Source organism: Ambystoma mexicanum, chromosome 13 (assembly GCF_040938575.1).
Source record: "Ambystoma mexicanum isolate Mex_15411 chromosome 13, UKY_AmexF1_1, whole genome shotgun sequence".
NCBI classification, from domain to species: domain Eukaryota; kingdom Metazoa; phylum Chordata; class Amphibia; order Caudata; family Ambystomatidae; genus Ambystoma; species Ambystoma mexicanum.
Genome location: NC_090938.1, coordinates 548,532,639 through 548,547,094, shown reverse-complemented (window position 1 = coordinate 548,547,094; position 14,456 = coordinate 548,532,639). Strand labels below are relative to the sequence as shown.

Here is a 14,456-nt window from a genome sequence, read left to right as displayed (position 1 = left end):
TCCGCAGACATCTTACTCTTCGAGTCAGACATACAGTGCACAGAGGTCCAGCCCAAAGAGCCAACCGTGTGTTACACATCACCTTTGAAGATACGGTATTCGCCCAGTCAAGACCGGCGCCTCTGCGGGAATCAGGTGAGCGTTACAGTTTGATGCATGTGATGGACACATTACTGAACACCACACAACTAACCGCATGCCCTCTGTATCCCCACAGTCGTGACAAGTGACAGCGACGACGTACAAGAGGCTACGCAGCGGCCACCTGCAGGCACACAACACAGCACTCGTGTCCAGGAGGATGATGCAAGCTCCTCTGTCACACAGGCACTGGCAGCACCAGGCACACCGGCAACATCAGGCACACCGACTGCAGCAGGCACACAGGCAACATCAGGCACACCGGCTGCAGCAGGCACACCGGCAACATCAGGCACACTGGCTGCAGCAGGCACACCAGCAGATGCCACCATCCCCATGCAAGCACCCACCCTGGCCCTGGATGATGATTCGCAGCCCATCTGCACAGCTGAGGAGGCTGCATCAAGTGATGGGAGTGCCCCGGCCATGCAGGCCGAAGCAGTACAACAGGGTGAGGGGGACAACATGGATGGGCTGTCACCCATCCATGTCCTACAGTTCAGCCCCCCAGAACTGCACAGCCCGAGCGCTCCCCAACTCCATCCATGGCCGAGCTATGTACACGATTGCAGTACATCGAGCAACAACAGGCCACCCTGACGCAGCTGGTGGAAAGACAGCTGGAGGAGGCCTGGCTGCAGCGTGAGGAGGCCGGCTGCAGCGGGAGAGCAATGCTACGTCGGTGCGTCGGCTCACCAGGTCGATTGGACGATATGCAGCCACAATTCTCACCCTGGCATGCCATGTCAGGGAAGGGAACAGTGTGCAATCCAGCATTGCCGAGTCAATGTTGGTAGCCCAGCAGGCGTTTCAAGGACGCTTGCCCATAGTTACACCGACAGTCACCTCAGCCAGCACCACCCCATCCAGCTCTGCCACTGGCAGCCCATGGAGGCGTTCAAGTCGGTTGACTGGACCCGCCAGCAAGGACACGCCTGCGCACAAGCACCCCCGCAAATAGTGGCATGTGGGGATGCCAGTCAACATGACATTTGGGGACACCATGGTTGTAGGGGGGTGGGAACGTTTGGGTGGTGAGGGTTGCCCATTAGGTGGATAGTTGTTAGGGGCCTAGTTGGGGGTGGGAACGTTTGGGTGGTTTGGGTGGTGGGTGGGCATGGGTGTACAGCTTCCCTACCCAATGCATTTTCTTCCCTGGTTAATTGATAATACAAAACCTTTGAAAACTACCATAATGAGTGGACATCTGTCATTTCATTAGCAGACAAAAATCATTTATTCACCGGCATCGTCATATCCATGCTTTGCTGTCAATGTGCAGTCTCTCAAAAGTAAATGCGAATGAGTGCATCCCGTGCTTGTTGACCATCTTGCGCACCCCTGGGAGGTTGTGGTGCCACTCCATCCCCATCCCCATCTCCATCCCCATCTTCATCTTCTGCGTCTGGGGGCAGCGGAATGTTCCTGCGCAAGCACAGATTGTGCAGCATGGCACACACAAGCACAATTTTACCCATCTTCACTGGATGTAGAGCAGTGATCCTTCAGATCTGCTCAAGGAGCGGAACCTGGCCTTCAGTAGGCCAAATAACCTCTCAATCATGCCATATGTGCGGACGTGTGCCCTGTTGTACGCCTGCTCATGCCTGTTCCTTGGCCTCCGTACAGGTGTCATCAGCCATGGCGTGAGTGCATATCCAGCATCACCTACATGGGATGGAAATGTGTGGGACAAGTCAGTGTTTGTGGTTCATCTCTTGACTGATGTAATGCAATATTGTGTCATCATACATTCATCCATATGGGCCTAGCGGTGGTCGTAAGGGCGGGTGATTGCCACCCATGGGTAATTGTTGTAGATGGTGGCATTTGGACATTGCACCATTACTTGCTGTGCATATGAAGTGGACCTTATACACGATAGTGGTTGGTAAGTAAGGCAATGTGCAATGACAAGCAAACATGGGGGAGTCATTCCATGGCCTGTGATGATCTGGCTGTTGCAGGATGTCTCATGTGCAGCCGTCATGTGCATTGGGGGTGAAGTGGTCCTAAGTGTGGGTGGCTGGATTGAGTGGATCAACTTGTATGGCCTGTTGGTAGCATTGGTCGTATGTCTCCTTAGGCAGGGTGTGAAGTGTGGCAACCTGTCATGTGTAGATATGTGATGTGTGGGTTATGCGGACCGTCCATTACATGGGCCAGGGGGTGATGCATGTGCAGTTGTAGCAGCCCACTTAAACAGGTCATTGGCCTGGGCACTCAACACACTTCCACAGGGCCTATGCATTGGCAGTTGTACTCACCCAATAGCCATGTGCTTTGTCCTGCATAGCGTTCCATGTATCGTGGCAATGTGGAATTCCGCAGGACCACTGAGTCGTGTTGACCCCGGAAAACGTGCGCAGCAATGTGTAATCAGCAGTCCGGCATCACATACCATCTGTACATTCAGTGAGTGGTACTGTTTCCTATTGCGGTACACCATCTCCATTGCACGTGGTACTGTCAGCTCTATGTGGGTGCAGTCTAATGCACCTATGCAATTTGGCATGGCTGCAATGGCATGGAATGCCAACTTGGTTGCAATGACCTCTGCAAGTGTACGGGGTAGGGCGATGTGTTCCGACACATGGCGCAGCAGAGCGTCCAGTACCTGTCCCAATATTTTTGAAAAACAGGGTTGTGAGAGCCTGTGCAGCTCACCAACTGTGTGCTGATAAGTTCCAGTGCCTAGGAAATGCAGTACTGACACCACCTTCAGGGGGGGGGGGATTGCGGTTGAGATGGCAATGTGGCTGCTGATGTCCTCAATCATGGCGGCAATGTACATGATTGTTGGACGGTCCAGCCGGTATAATGTGTGGATCTGTCCTGGGGTCAGGTTCCAGGGTGAGGCCCTGATGCGGGGTATTGCAGGCTGCCTGCGGGGTCGTGCCGGCTGCACAATTGGGCTTGGCATGAGTGCAGGGTTTGCTAACTGACGCCTGCGCCTCCTCCGCCTCCGCCTCATCCTCCTCTGCACCATTGCTGCCACCATGTGCACTGCTGCCTGTAGGTTCAATAGTCCCAGTCCCAATGCTGCTGCTGCTGCCTGCATTGTTGTGTTTGGAGTTGGCCTGGGTGTGGGTGTGGCCCTTTTGTAGCCTCCCAGTCACCTGCTGGGTCCGGGTGGCCTCATTTGGGGCACCTGTGGCCTGATTCGCCTCACCTGGTACTGTTTAACATCATGTTCGTGGTGGCACCGATACCGCCTCAGTGCCCACATTTTTTCCGCCATTTTTGTGGCGGTGTTTCCATGTCCGTGGTACTCGTGATGCCCATGGTGTTTCGTGTTGCCAGTAACTGGGTGGTTTCGCCGCCGTCGCATTCTACGGATCCCTTAATTCCGCGGCAGCGGTTTGTGGTGGTGGTTTTTCCGGTTGCGTGGTTCGTGATTGCACGGTCACAGAAACAACGCCGGTATGGTTTTACCAGTGGCGTTAAGTCCGGGTCGGCGGACTCGTAATGAGGCCCTATGTGTCGAAATGTTGTTTTAACACAGTGCATTTGTATACATTGTACAATTTAGCTAAATCACAAGGAATAAGGGGTATGAAGACTATCCCGAAGGAGAAGGGGGTGACAAACTAAGATTTATAGTTTTGATGAGTGAGGATCTACAGAATTATTGTTGTCAATCTCATTCCTGTATCTGTAATAGTGTGTGGAGACTTTCATATATATATAGGTGTAGTGTTGATCTTTGGTGATGTTTAATATGTGAATATATGTATTTTAACAAAAGAATTGATGTAATAAAGAACTCTATATTTTTTCAAAAATATGTGTGGCAGTAAAATCAATACTACAGGTTGAGCTATCCGGAAAATCGCTCTAATCGTGTTGCTGTGTATTGCAAGCTAGATTGTGTACGTGTTATCCTGAGAATTTGGAGGGTTTGGGGGTAGAAAGTGCATAGCCTGCATGTGGCTGGCTTCCTGCCCTCACATCGTACCTTCATCAGCAGCGTCCATGGACCAGACTCTGTTTTTAAACTATTCCACTTTTTTCTCCCTGTTTCAGGCCTCTGGTCTCTGACCCCTAAAATGAAGCAAATGTCCCCTTTACGAATCGTGGCATCCAGAGGGTACGTGGACTGTGTCAAGCATATCCTGCAGCAGGGGGCAGACATTAATGCCCTCATTGGTGGAAGCTGTGCGCTGCATGATGCTTGCGTCAACCATCGACCCGAATGCGCCCAGCTCCTGCTGAACTACGGGGCTAACCCCAACGTCATGTCTGAGGAGGGCAGCGCCCCGCTACACCTGTGCTCCACACCAGGATCCTTCCAGTAGGTACCAGTTTCATTGAGACTTGTACTTGGGGCATCTTTGTCTTGCAGTGAGTCTTAATAGAGCGAAAAGTAAGGATAACCTTCAACACCACTCTGCCTTCCTGGAGCTAGCCAGCATGAGGACTGGGATTGAATGGTCATATGGCGAATGGATCCTTCATACAAACACTGGGACTCATTGATCAATGTTGAGGACAGGTCCTGGGCAAGGGTGTTTATTGCCCTCCTAAGCAAAGGGGCCTTCCCTCCTACCTCAGTATTGAAGCAAACTGTGTTGTTTGTGGGGAAAATTCATGATGGCTTCCTATTCCGTCTTTGACCAGCTCTTACATCGGCCACGGTTGGGGTTAGTTGGAACAGAAAAGTTGAATTAAAAGCATTCATTTTAAATATATTGTACATTTATATATTGCATACCACAAACCGAATTGTCTCTGTTTAAATAGTAGGTGTTTAAAAAAACGAGTTTTTAAAATACCAGCCTCTAATCGCGAGACCGGGTTTCGAACCTGTGCTGCTCCACATTACCTTGATTCCAAGATAAGGGCATTGCCCCTGGCTGTCCTTCTGGCCCTTATGTGTTAATGATAGCCAGCTCATGGGTACTCAATTTATTGATGTCTCAATTTAGAAAGGATGGAAAGCAGAGTCTAGCCTCCACACATTTCAACATATCGCTGCAGAGTATTTAGCTCTTTGAACCATTTTACCAGAATGTAGCTTCTAGTTTATGGCTGAGTAATTTGATTTAGAACCTGCCCTGCGTGAAGTGTCGGCTCTAGTACCCACTCACTGCATTGTGTAGTAGCAATAAATGACAGCAGTGACTTTAGTAATACTCCTTCACTTCAGTTCAAAGAAATGAATTTCTTTAGATCGCCAATTTTACCCACCACCTCTGGAGTCCCACAAGGATCCATCCTCCCCTCATGATCTTCGATCTTTACATGGAACAGCGCAGAACCAGAACCCTCCTCGCTCAACACAACATCCACATTCACCAAAAACACAGATGACACTGAGCTCTACATCAAGATAACCTCCATCGAAGACATCCAAAGGCTCAAGGCCTGCCTCACACTGATCCAGTTGTGGCTATACAGGATTTACCTGAAGCTCAACCCCTACAGGACTTAATTCCTACTGCTGACCAACAACACTGAACACCCTGACATCTAGACATGGCTCTCTGCCATGAACCCCGAAGGCTTCACACCTCAGCTGGCCATCTGCACCAAGTCCCTTGGGCTTGATATCAAAAGACACCTCTCCTTCAAACAGCACATAGCAAGAAAGATACACATGGCTTTGTATAAACCTTCTCTCCTGCAGAAAATCAAGCCCTTCATCCCAGAAAACAAGTTCAGATCTGATGTCCAAGCCTTGGCCCTCTCCCAAGTGGATGGTGGCAATGCCATTTTGGAAGGCCTTCTGGCGACTACCCTGGCCCCCCTCATAAGTTCCCCCGAATGCTGCAGCACGTCTCCTCAAAGGACTACGCAAATTCAACCACATCACCCTGACCCTTATTGTACTGTACCGGCTGCTGATGCAAGCCTGCATCATCTTCAAATCCTACTGCATCATCTGGAAGGCTGTCACTCTGAAGTCCCCAAGCTAGCTCACTGAGAAACCCAGCATCTCCATAGGTCTATGATTCACCACACTTGAACTCTGCTGGTGCACAGAGGAAAGAACCAGACGACAGACCTTCTCTGTTTACGCCCTAAGACTATGGAACTACCTCCACATCAACAACCAACTAGCCTTGCTTCTACAGTTATGGAAGGAGCTCAAGACCCTCTTCAATGAATGGCTCCTCCCTAACACCTAGGTCCACACCCTCCACTCCCCACCCTACCTGAGACTGGGTGGTCTGCTCTCGACTGTTTCCACCCGATTGCTTGTAGATCCCATTATTATAGACAAAGGTCAAGCCAGCGGATTAGAAAGCAAGTACACTTAAAAAGACATGGTCCCATCAACAAGTGTAGGGAAAAGTCCCTCAGTCAACACCGGAGATCACTGCATATAAATCACAACGAAATTGTAAAATACAAATTTATTTATTTAATCAGAATCATTAAAAAGTTATTAAATAGATTAAAGTTCATACATAAATATACCATACAACTATATAACACAAATAAAGTGCATAATGTGATGAAAGTGCTAATTTCAAGGGAAAGATGCTAACAGACGTGAAGAGGCGTCCCGTGCTAAATACACAAAGGGGCGTGTCTGGTGTGATCGAATACACCTCTTGGCTAGAAAAGCAAGGGAGGGTGTGTCTGGTGTAGCATTACGCTGACATATGTGCTTTGCAGCCATTCCTGAGGTGTGAAAATAATTGCAACCCTAAGGTTGACTTCTATTATTAACAATTTCTTGAAACTGTACACACCTGGTGGATGTAGCGTCTTTTATGTATCTAGGTTTCTCTTTTCTTTTTTCTTGGCTTCCTCTACTTTACAGGCCTGTTTAAGTACAGAGTGTAGTTTGATTCTCCCTTGCCTCACTCGATTTTTACTCCAGAGAAACTTAATGACCCATGTGGCCATTTTCTTACTTTTTATTGCAGATCTAATTTATCAGAGATCCATTTTTGGTGTGGCCGGACTGTCATTTCCTGGACTTTTTAGACAGACCTCCGGGACCACCCTTCAGGGGTCGAGATTATGGTAATTAAATTATCTCCCCTAAAGTCACTTGACATGCTTGAATCTAATAGTGTGGGACGAGTTCCCTTCATTAAGCCCTCAGATCACCTGCTTTTATGTGTAATTAATTGTTGTATTTACATGTTTTGCTTTTTTTCTCTTTTTTTTCGTTTGAGGCATAATTATTGTCTCTATTATGTGATACTACCTTTAGTATAAAGTTTTTTTTCTTTTAATGTTCAACATCTGTGTATGTGCATAGAAGACAGATGAAATTCCAAGAACATATGTATGGGAATGCCACGTCCTGAAGAAGATGTACATCATGCAGTGGCCTCTGTAATGCTCAGCTGCTGTGAGTGAGGTAGCAAGTCACTCACCGTAGTGAGTACTAGCACTCATGGTAACATGAAAAAAGGCTTTGAAAACATGTTTTCACAAAAACGATGACCTGAAAACGATACATATTGGGCACTGGTGAAAGGGTTAAGTTTAAACAAAGGAGAGGGTAACGCAGAGAGGGGAAAGGCCAGGAGAGGCAGAGGGGGCATTCAACGATATGGCTTAAAGAACAATTGTTCAATCTGATATTTTTGTGAAAGGCTTTATACCAAGTACCGTTTTACTTATAACCACACTCACAACAGTGCACATAATAGATACTACCAGAGAAGGGTATGAAGACACCAACAAATGGAGTGGGGGATGTACGAACAGGCATACACAGGCAGATGGAGGCAGGTCGAGACACAGGTAGATGGAGACACAAGCAGTGGGAGATGGAGACCTATCCATAAAGACACAGATTATAGACATAAGTAGAGGGTGGGATTAACGGCACAGATATATGATATGATATGTTATGATATGGCATTTATAACATGCCTATACACAAGTGTTTTAAGGTGCGACGAGGCAAGCACGGGGGAACAACGGGAAAACAAAGACAACGATCTTACTAGGCCAAGTGACATTGAGATCACGCAAGTGCAGAGGAAGGGGAAAGTGCAGGGGAAAGGGGAGGGGGCAGTGCATAGGATAAACAGTAAATAAATAAGACACTAAATAAATAAATGTGCGGCCAGTTGGTGGCAAGTGCAAGGGAAAGTGCGACATCAAGTGTCAAGTGCTGGTAGGGGGCTGTTGGGATACAGAAACAGTCCCCGAGTGCAAGGGTTGCCCGTGAGGCAGTGCAGGTGTGCAAGTGGGGAGGGAGGGGACCTGGGCTGGAGATCAGAGGGTAGCCAGGTAACCAGTGCAGCTTCAGGTACAGCCAGGAGATCAGCAGGGGGAGAGGAGGAGAGAAAGCAGAAACAAAGATGAAGGTCTTGAGGTGCTTCTGGAACTAGAGATGGTTCTCCTCAAGTGTCAGAGAGGCAGGAAGGTTGTTCCAGAGGGACGCCCCCAGCAGAAGAAAGAGTTCCAACACCAACTCGTTGCTTGGAGAAGCGACTGACCCTGAGGGAGTTGGAGGCGGATGAGCGAAGAGCTTGAGAAGGAAGAGAGAGTTGAAGGTATTGAGGCCCCAGGTCTCAATACCTGACAGAGAGGTCGATACAATCAAGGAGGGGGGTACAGGCACAGAAGGAAAGATAGCAACACAAGCACAAAGGAGTAGATAGAGATGCAGAAAGTATGAGATATAGACTTGGGTAGAAAGACATACATATTTATTGAAAGGTTATAGTAGGCCAAGAACTGGGACAGATGAAGAGTAGAGCTGGTAGCACATGTATAATGGGAAAGTAATATAATGGCCCACATGGGGAGATGGGGACAGAGGCAGAGGGAGGGGATGGTGACCTGGGCAGAACGGGAGAAATGAAGACCCAGGCAGAGAGAGCAGGAGATGGAAACACAGGCAGGAGATGGAAACACAGGCATTCTTCTGAGTCTCTAGGGGAATGGTCCAGTACGGTACCGCTTTCCGTTGCACACCCGCTGCAGCCTGGAGCACAGGCTTCCTTGCCAAACACAGGACAGGACTCAAACTGCATTGAGTTCTCAGTCCCATCATGTTCTGCTCCCAGCGGTTCACCTGGTTTGCCACAGTCCTCGCTGCTAGCACACCTCCTCGGCTTCCAGTTGCTCACACCTGCCTCTTTCCTTGGTGTGTAGCCCCACCTCGTATACTCCCTGGGAGTACTAATGGTAATTCTTCTTGTTCTTGTTCTTGTTCTTGTTCTTGTTCTTGTTCTTGTTCTTGTTCTTCTTCTTCTTCTTCTTCTTTGGTGTTCACTACTCCTAGTCGCCTCTTCCTTGTCTTAGTACTATACTATAATAGGTCACATGAGGGCAAATGAGGGGAGATGTTTTACAATAGGCCATAAAGACCAGGGGAGGGTTAGGTTGGTTTTCAGAGGGAAAAGGGGGATACCATGTCTCGCCTGTAGGCACCCCACTCCCAATCCAGGAGGACTCTCCACCTAGGTGATCCTCCATCGAATCTCCACCACCAGGGCCAAGATCTGAGAGGAGGATCCAGGGAGAGTAGGAGTGAGAATACCCTCAGGTTTCTCACACAACTTAAAGTTCAATTGCCAGGAGAATGTCTACCTTCTCCTGGTGTTAGATTCTAAAAAGTCATGCCTCAAACAAGGATTTTCTTCTTCTAACCAAACACCAGGGCCAATGACTACCTTCCCCTGGTTGAAAGTCCCCAAATTATAGTTCACAAAACTAGCCAGGGGGAATGCCTCCCTTCCCCCAGCTGAAAGGCCATTGTGTAGGTCACCAATGTAACCTGGGGGAATGACTCCCTTCCCCTGGCTTCTTAACAATTGCACCTGGTTTGTGAGTACCAGGAGAATGACTCCCTTTTCCTGGTATGATTGGCCACTATCCCCAAGACCAGCGGGAATGACTCAATTCCCTTGGATCTTCCTTTTCCTCTTCTCTTCTTTGCACTTGAGCTACCTGTCTCACTCCTCTGCCCCATACTGCCACGAGGAAGAGGACCTCTCACATTGAAGAATATTTAGTGTTGATTCCACTACCGTTGGTTCTCTTCTTTTACCCGGCCCCTTTGGGTCACTCTCCTGCCAAGGACTGCCACAAGGAAGATGACTCGAAATGCTGCTTCAATTTGGGGTCCACAATCCCTGTTTTCTTCTTTCACTCAGTCCCATAGGTTCACTCTCCTGCCACAAGCGAGATAACTCATAATGTGACTTCTCTGGGTCCTTCCGACCCTTCTCTGGTGGTCAGTGGGATTTACTTGAACACCCCAATGAGTAAGCTTTCCTCTTAATTCTGTTGTCGGTTTTTCAGGTTCTCAGACCCTTGTTTGTCTTTTCCGCAGTCCAGTGACCCTTGCTGCATGCTTCAGAGACCCTCCTGCATTCCATGTGTCCCTGTCAGCCCGCTCGTATCCCCCTTACCTTCAGGGATCGTTGCACATGGCAGCGGCACTTGCCGTAACTGGAGCTGTCCTCCGCCTGCTTCCTCTGGTCATTTACTTTAGGCTTTGGTGGCTGTCTGCTCCGTGTGGTTTGGCTCCCTGCAGTATCAGTGCTAGTGTGGAAGCGCACGGCCCCCCTTCTCACGGTGTCGGTATCACTGTCTCGCCCGTATGTTGCTGGACCCGTCGACTTTAGGCCCTGGAGAGCCGCCTTCCACATCCCACCAGCGTTCTCTGTTCACCAGCATTTGCAGCGCAACTGCTCCCAGGGCTGGTTTGACAACAATATAAGTCTGTTGTTGATTTGTATACAATGTGGCCAGCCTGGTTTGGGCCAATTGTAAAAGTCCTTCCTCTCTTTCAGAGGATCCTTGTTCATTACTCGGCTGGACCAACTAGTCGCAGGACCTGGATTACTTGGTTACCGTAGCTCTTCTTCATCTTAGTGTTTTTAAGGACACTCAGGTTTTCTACCTTACAACAATACACATCCAGAAAGAGGTTCGTAGAAGAAAAAGGGGCCAGGGTATGGTGTGTGTGACTTTCTTATAAGGGTTGTACCCTAAATGTTCCTCCTTGTCACCATAGGGGGAGTACCTCCCCATGAGATCCTCCCGCTGTGTACCATCCTGAAGGGGACTTTCTGGTGGCGGCCTCACCTCCCTGGCCTCATGGGAAAGGGCTGCCCCTCGGGGAGAAGTGAGGGCATCTATGGAATTGTCACACACCCTATTAGCCATAAAAACCTGTTGCCAAATGTAGGAGACTTGTCCTGTGAACATCAGAGAGAAAATATTTCAAAGAATCGGGTGGTCTGCTGGCCACGACTGTGGTTTTCAACTGAGCTTGTCATAGTGAGAAGAAAAAATGATTTGCTGAGAGACATATATCTGTGAGTGTTGCCCATGATTTATAGTGCAGGACTCACTGGATTATGGTCATGGGTCCCCATGTAGATCAGAAAGCCAACTACTTACCAATTTGGGAGAAAAGGTTGAGCATGATGAATGCAGGCAGTGGGACACTGCTGCGGTTCACTATGCAATTCAAAATGGCAGCCACAGAGAAAATAGTCAGATTATGGAGCCATGGCATGCTGTGCTAGCCAATTAAGTGCACATGTGAAATCTGTATTTCCTTTGCCCAAACACCCAGGCCCTCTGTGCACGCTCCCATGTTACCCACACATGAATATTATTCAACTATTAAGAGGAACACTGTCCTTCCTGTACAGGGATAAGAGGGTGGAAAAACTGGGAAGAGTTTACAGGGTGTGAAGTGGAGAATAAAATGTTGTGGTTGGTTTAGGAATTAGGGGGTATAGAGTAGAGATACAGTGATCAAAGCAGGCAAAGGAAGCCAAGAAGAATGTGACTGAGGTAATGGAGAGAAATATGACACATTCCTTTGTCTTGTGATCATGGCAGAGGATAGTCACAAGGTGCCCTGGCTTAACTCTGACCTTTATATAACTACCTCTGGAATAGGTCCTCCTCATATCTACCATGAGGATAATCACAACCATCCCCTGTGCCACAGTAAGGCCAAGGGGCTAAGCAGGTGGGCCCCTTTTAGGTAATCCAGGAGCATTGGGGGCGCAGATCTGGTAGTCCCTTTGCATTCGGCTTCCCTTGCTCCGGTGCAGAAATCGCTCCTAAATGCACAAAACAGGGGGGCATAAGCTAGGCTGAGGAATCCAGGAGGCAGTCAACCATCACCAAGCCCCACCGAAGCACTGGACATCCTTATCAATGGAGGAACCTACCAGCCAACCTCCTACACTAGCAAGCTAAACAGGATGGAGGAGTTGGGAACTCCAAGATGGTGGAGATAGTATTTATGGCTGCAGTCCAGCAGTCGCCGAAGACACACCCAGGCTCAGTAAACTACAACTCCCACGCCTCCTAACCCAAGTCAGCACATCTGAGTTCCCTTACTCCAAAGAGCGGTTGGAAATGGGGGAAGAGGTACTGTCTAACCCCAGGCTTCCACTCAGTCAGTGTGAGAATTAGTAGGAAGGAGGACAGCGGCTGGAGCATGAGCAGGACGAAGGAGTATGGAGAGAGCTAGAGGAAAGAGTGCAGAAAGAGCTGGAAGGTGTCTGGAGAAAGAGATAGGAGAGGTGTTGATGGATGGAAGGCAGGAAGGGGAGACAGCCCTTTTCGAAATTAGTGAGGGTAAGGAGGTGAACTTTAAAATTATATTAGAGGAGAGAAAAGAGCAAGGAGGGGTGTTAATTGAATCTAAGGGTGAGGCAGAGGGTTTGTTGTTGAGGGATGCAGGAGAATGGAAGGAGAAGGTGGGTGAATTTAAGGAGTTGGTCTGAGAATTTAAGGAGGGGGTAGGGAGAGTCGAGGAGAAGGTCTGGAGATTAATGGGGATGGTTTGCGAGTTGCAAGAGGAGTTTGTGGAAAAGCTGAAGAAGGAGATTGGAACTTTGGTGGACGGGATAGGAGATTTGTTAGAGGAGATGATTAGAGGAGCGATACAGGAGAGCACCATATAGAGTTCCAGTATAGGCATGAGGAGGATGAGGCTCAGAGTAGTGAAGAGGAGACAGACGGAGAAGGACGAGGTGCAGGAAAAGACTAACAGTGGTTGAGGAACAAGAATAACGACTTTGTGAGGAAACTGATAAGGGAAATAGAAGGTGGAGAGATTAGGCAAGCAATCAGAGGAGAAACCCAGGAGGTTAAATAGGAGAGTGATAGAGACGTGGGTGAAAAAGACCTACCATATTTGGAAGAGGAGAACAAGGAATCGGAGCTTGAATAGGAGTTGTTAGGGGAGTTTTCCTAAAGTCCACTTTAGGGGTAGACTTTATAAAACTATGCCAATGGTTTGTAGATCCCCAACTGTTAGTATCAGTCTGTACTACTCATGGAACTTTGGTAGAGTAGAAGAGCAGTCAGGCTTATCATAAGAGGAAGATGTGAGCTGTAGGTGAGTACACTGAACCCAGTTAGCAATGTAATTCAAAGAAACACTTACACATAAAGGTCTGTTACAATATAGATTTATTATATTTACACAAGAGATACATTTAAATACTTAGTACATTAATCCAAAACACTTTGCACTTGTAGATACTTTTCAAAGGCCAATGCTTAGTTTGTAGTTGCTTGCTGTTACAATTGTTACAGCCTTTTGACACTAATGACAGTTTTACTGTACTATCGGTATTAACGCGCACTCGCACACGCAGAAAGATATACAGTAATTGTATTTAGTTAGCAAAGCCACATAAGATACAGGGCCTCATTCCGAGCTGGGTGGTAAGGGATACCGGGCACCGGTAAGGAGACCGGTGCTGGTAATCCCTTAACGCCCAATTCCAAGGTCCCTTGGCGGGGACCGTAAAGGACGTGTGCTCTGACCACATGTTCTTTACGGAACCTGTTAAGGGACCTTGGAGCTAAAAACGGGCCCGCTGTTAGCGGGCCCGTTATTAGCACCTTCCCCCTTCCCATTGAGCCCTATGGGGGCTCAAATGGGAATGGGCAATGGCATTTGGAATGGGGATTTACCGGGTCTGCCTAGGGCGGAATGTCCCGGTAAGTCCCCTCTCCACCAGATCAGACGCGGACACGATTTTGGAGGCAGCCATGGCGCTAATAACGCCATGGCTACCTCCAAAGTGGTAATGAGGCCCATAGTCATTTTGGAAGGAAAACATTTGGTTAGGTAAATATTAACAGAGCTTAAGGTTCTAGAGGCAGTTTCTTCACACAGCAAGGCTTTCAAAGTCCAAAACACCACCCTAGCTTAAAGGCAGTTCAGAGAGGCTGAGAGTCTTGTAAAGCAGCAAAACAACGAAAACTCCTGTGGATATTTTCTAGTCTTAAAGATGCAAGAGGATCAAACCAATGTTGGAGACCCGGTTAAAAGACTCACTAAAGGGACACAAGCAGCCGATTGGGTCGGAGGTAAGAGGGGGGCACCCTGGACACCTCTACAT

General features: G+C 48.3%; 1 protein-coding gene across 1 annotated transcript in view; it reads left to right on the top strand.

The window, feature by feature from the left end:
* Window positions 1-14,456, top strand: part of ASB16 (ankyrin repeat and SOCS box containing 16) — a 288,484-nt gene that overhangs the window by 132,990 nt on the left and 141,038 nt on the right. Inside the window, exon 2 of the mRNA XM_069634314.1 lies at window positions 4,168-4,435. Within this exon, the coding sequence (XP_069490415.1) occupies window positions 4,168-4,435 (268 nt within the window). The remainder of the gene's footprint in view (window positions 1-4,167; window positions 4,436-14,456) is intronic.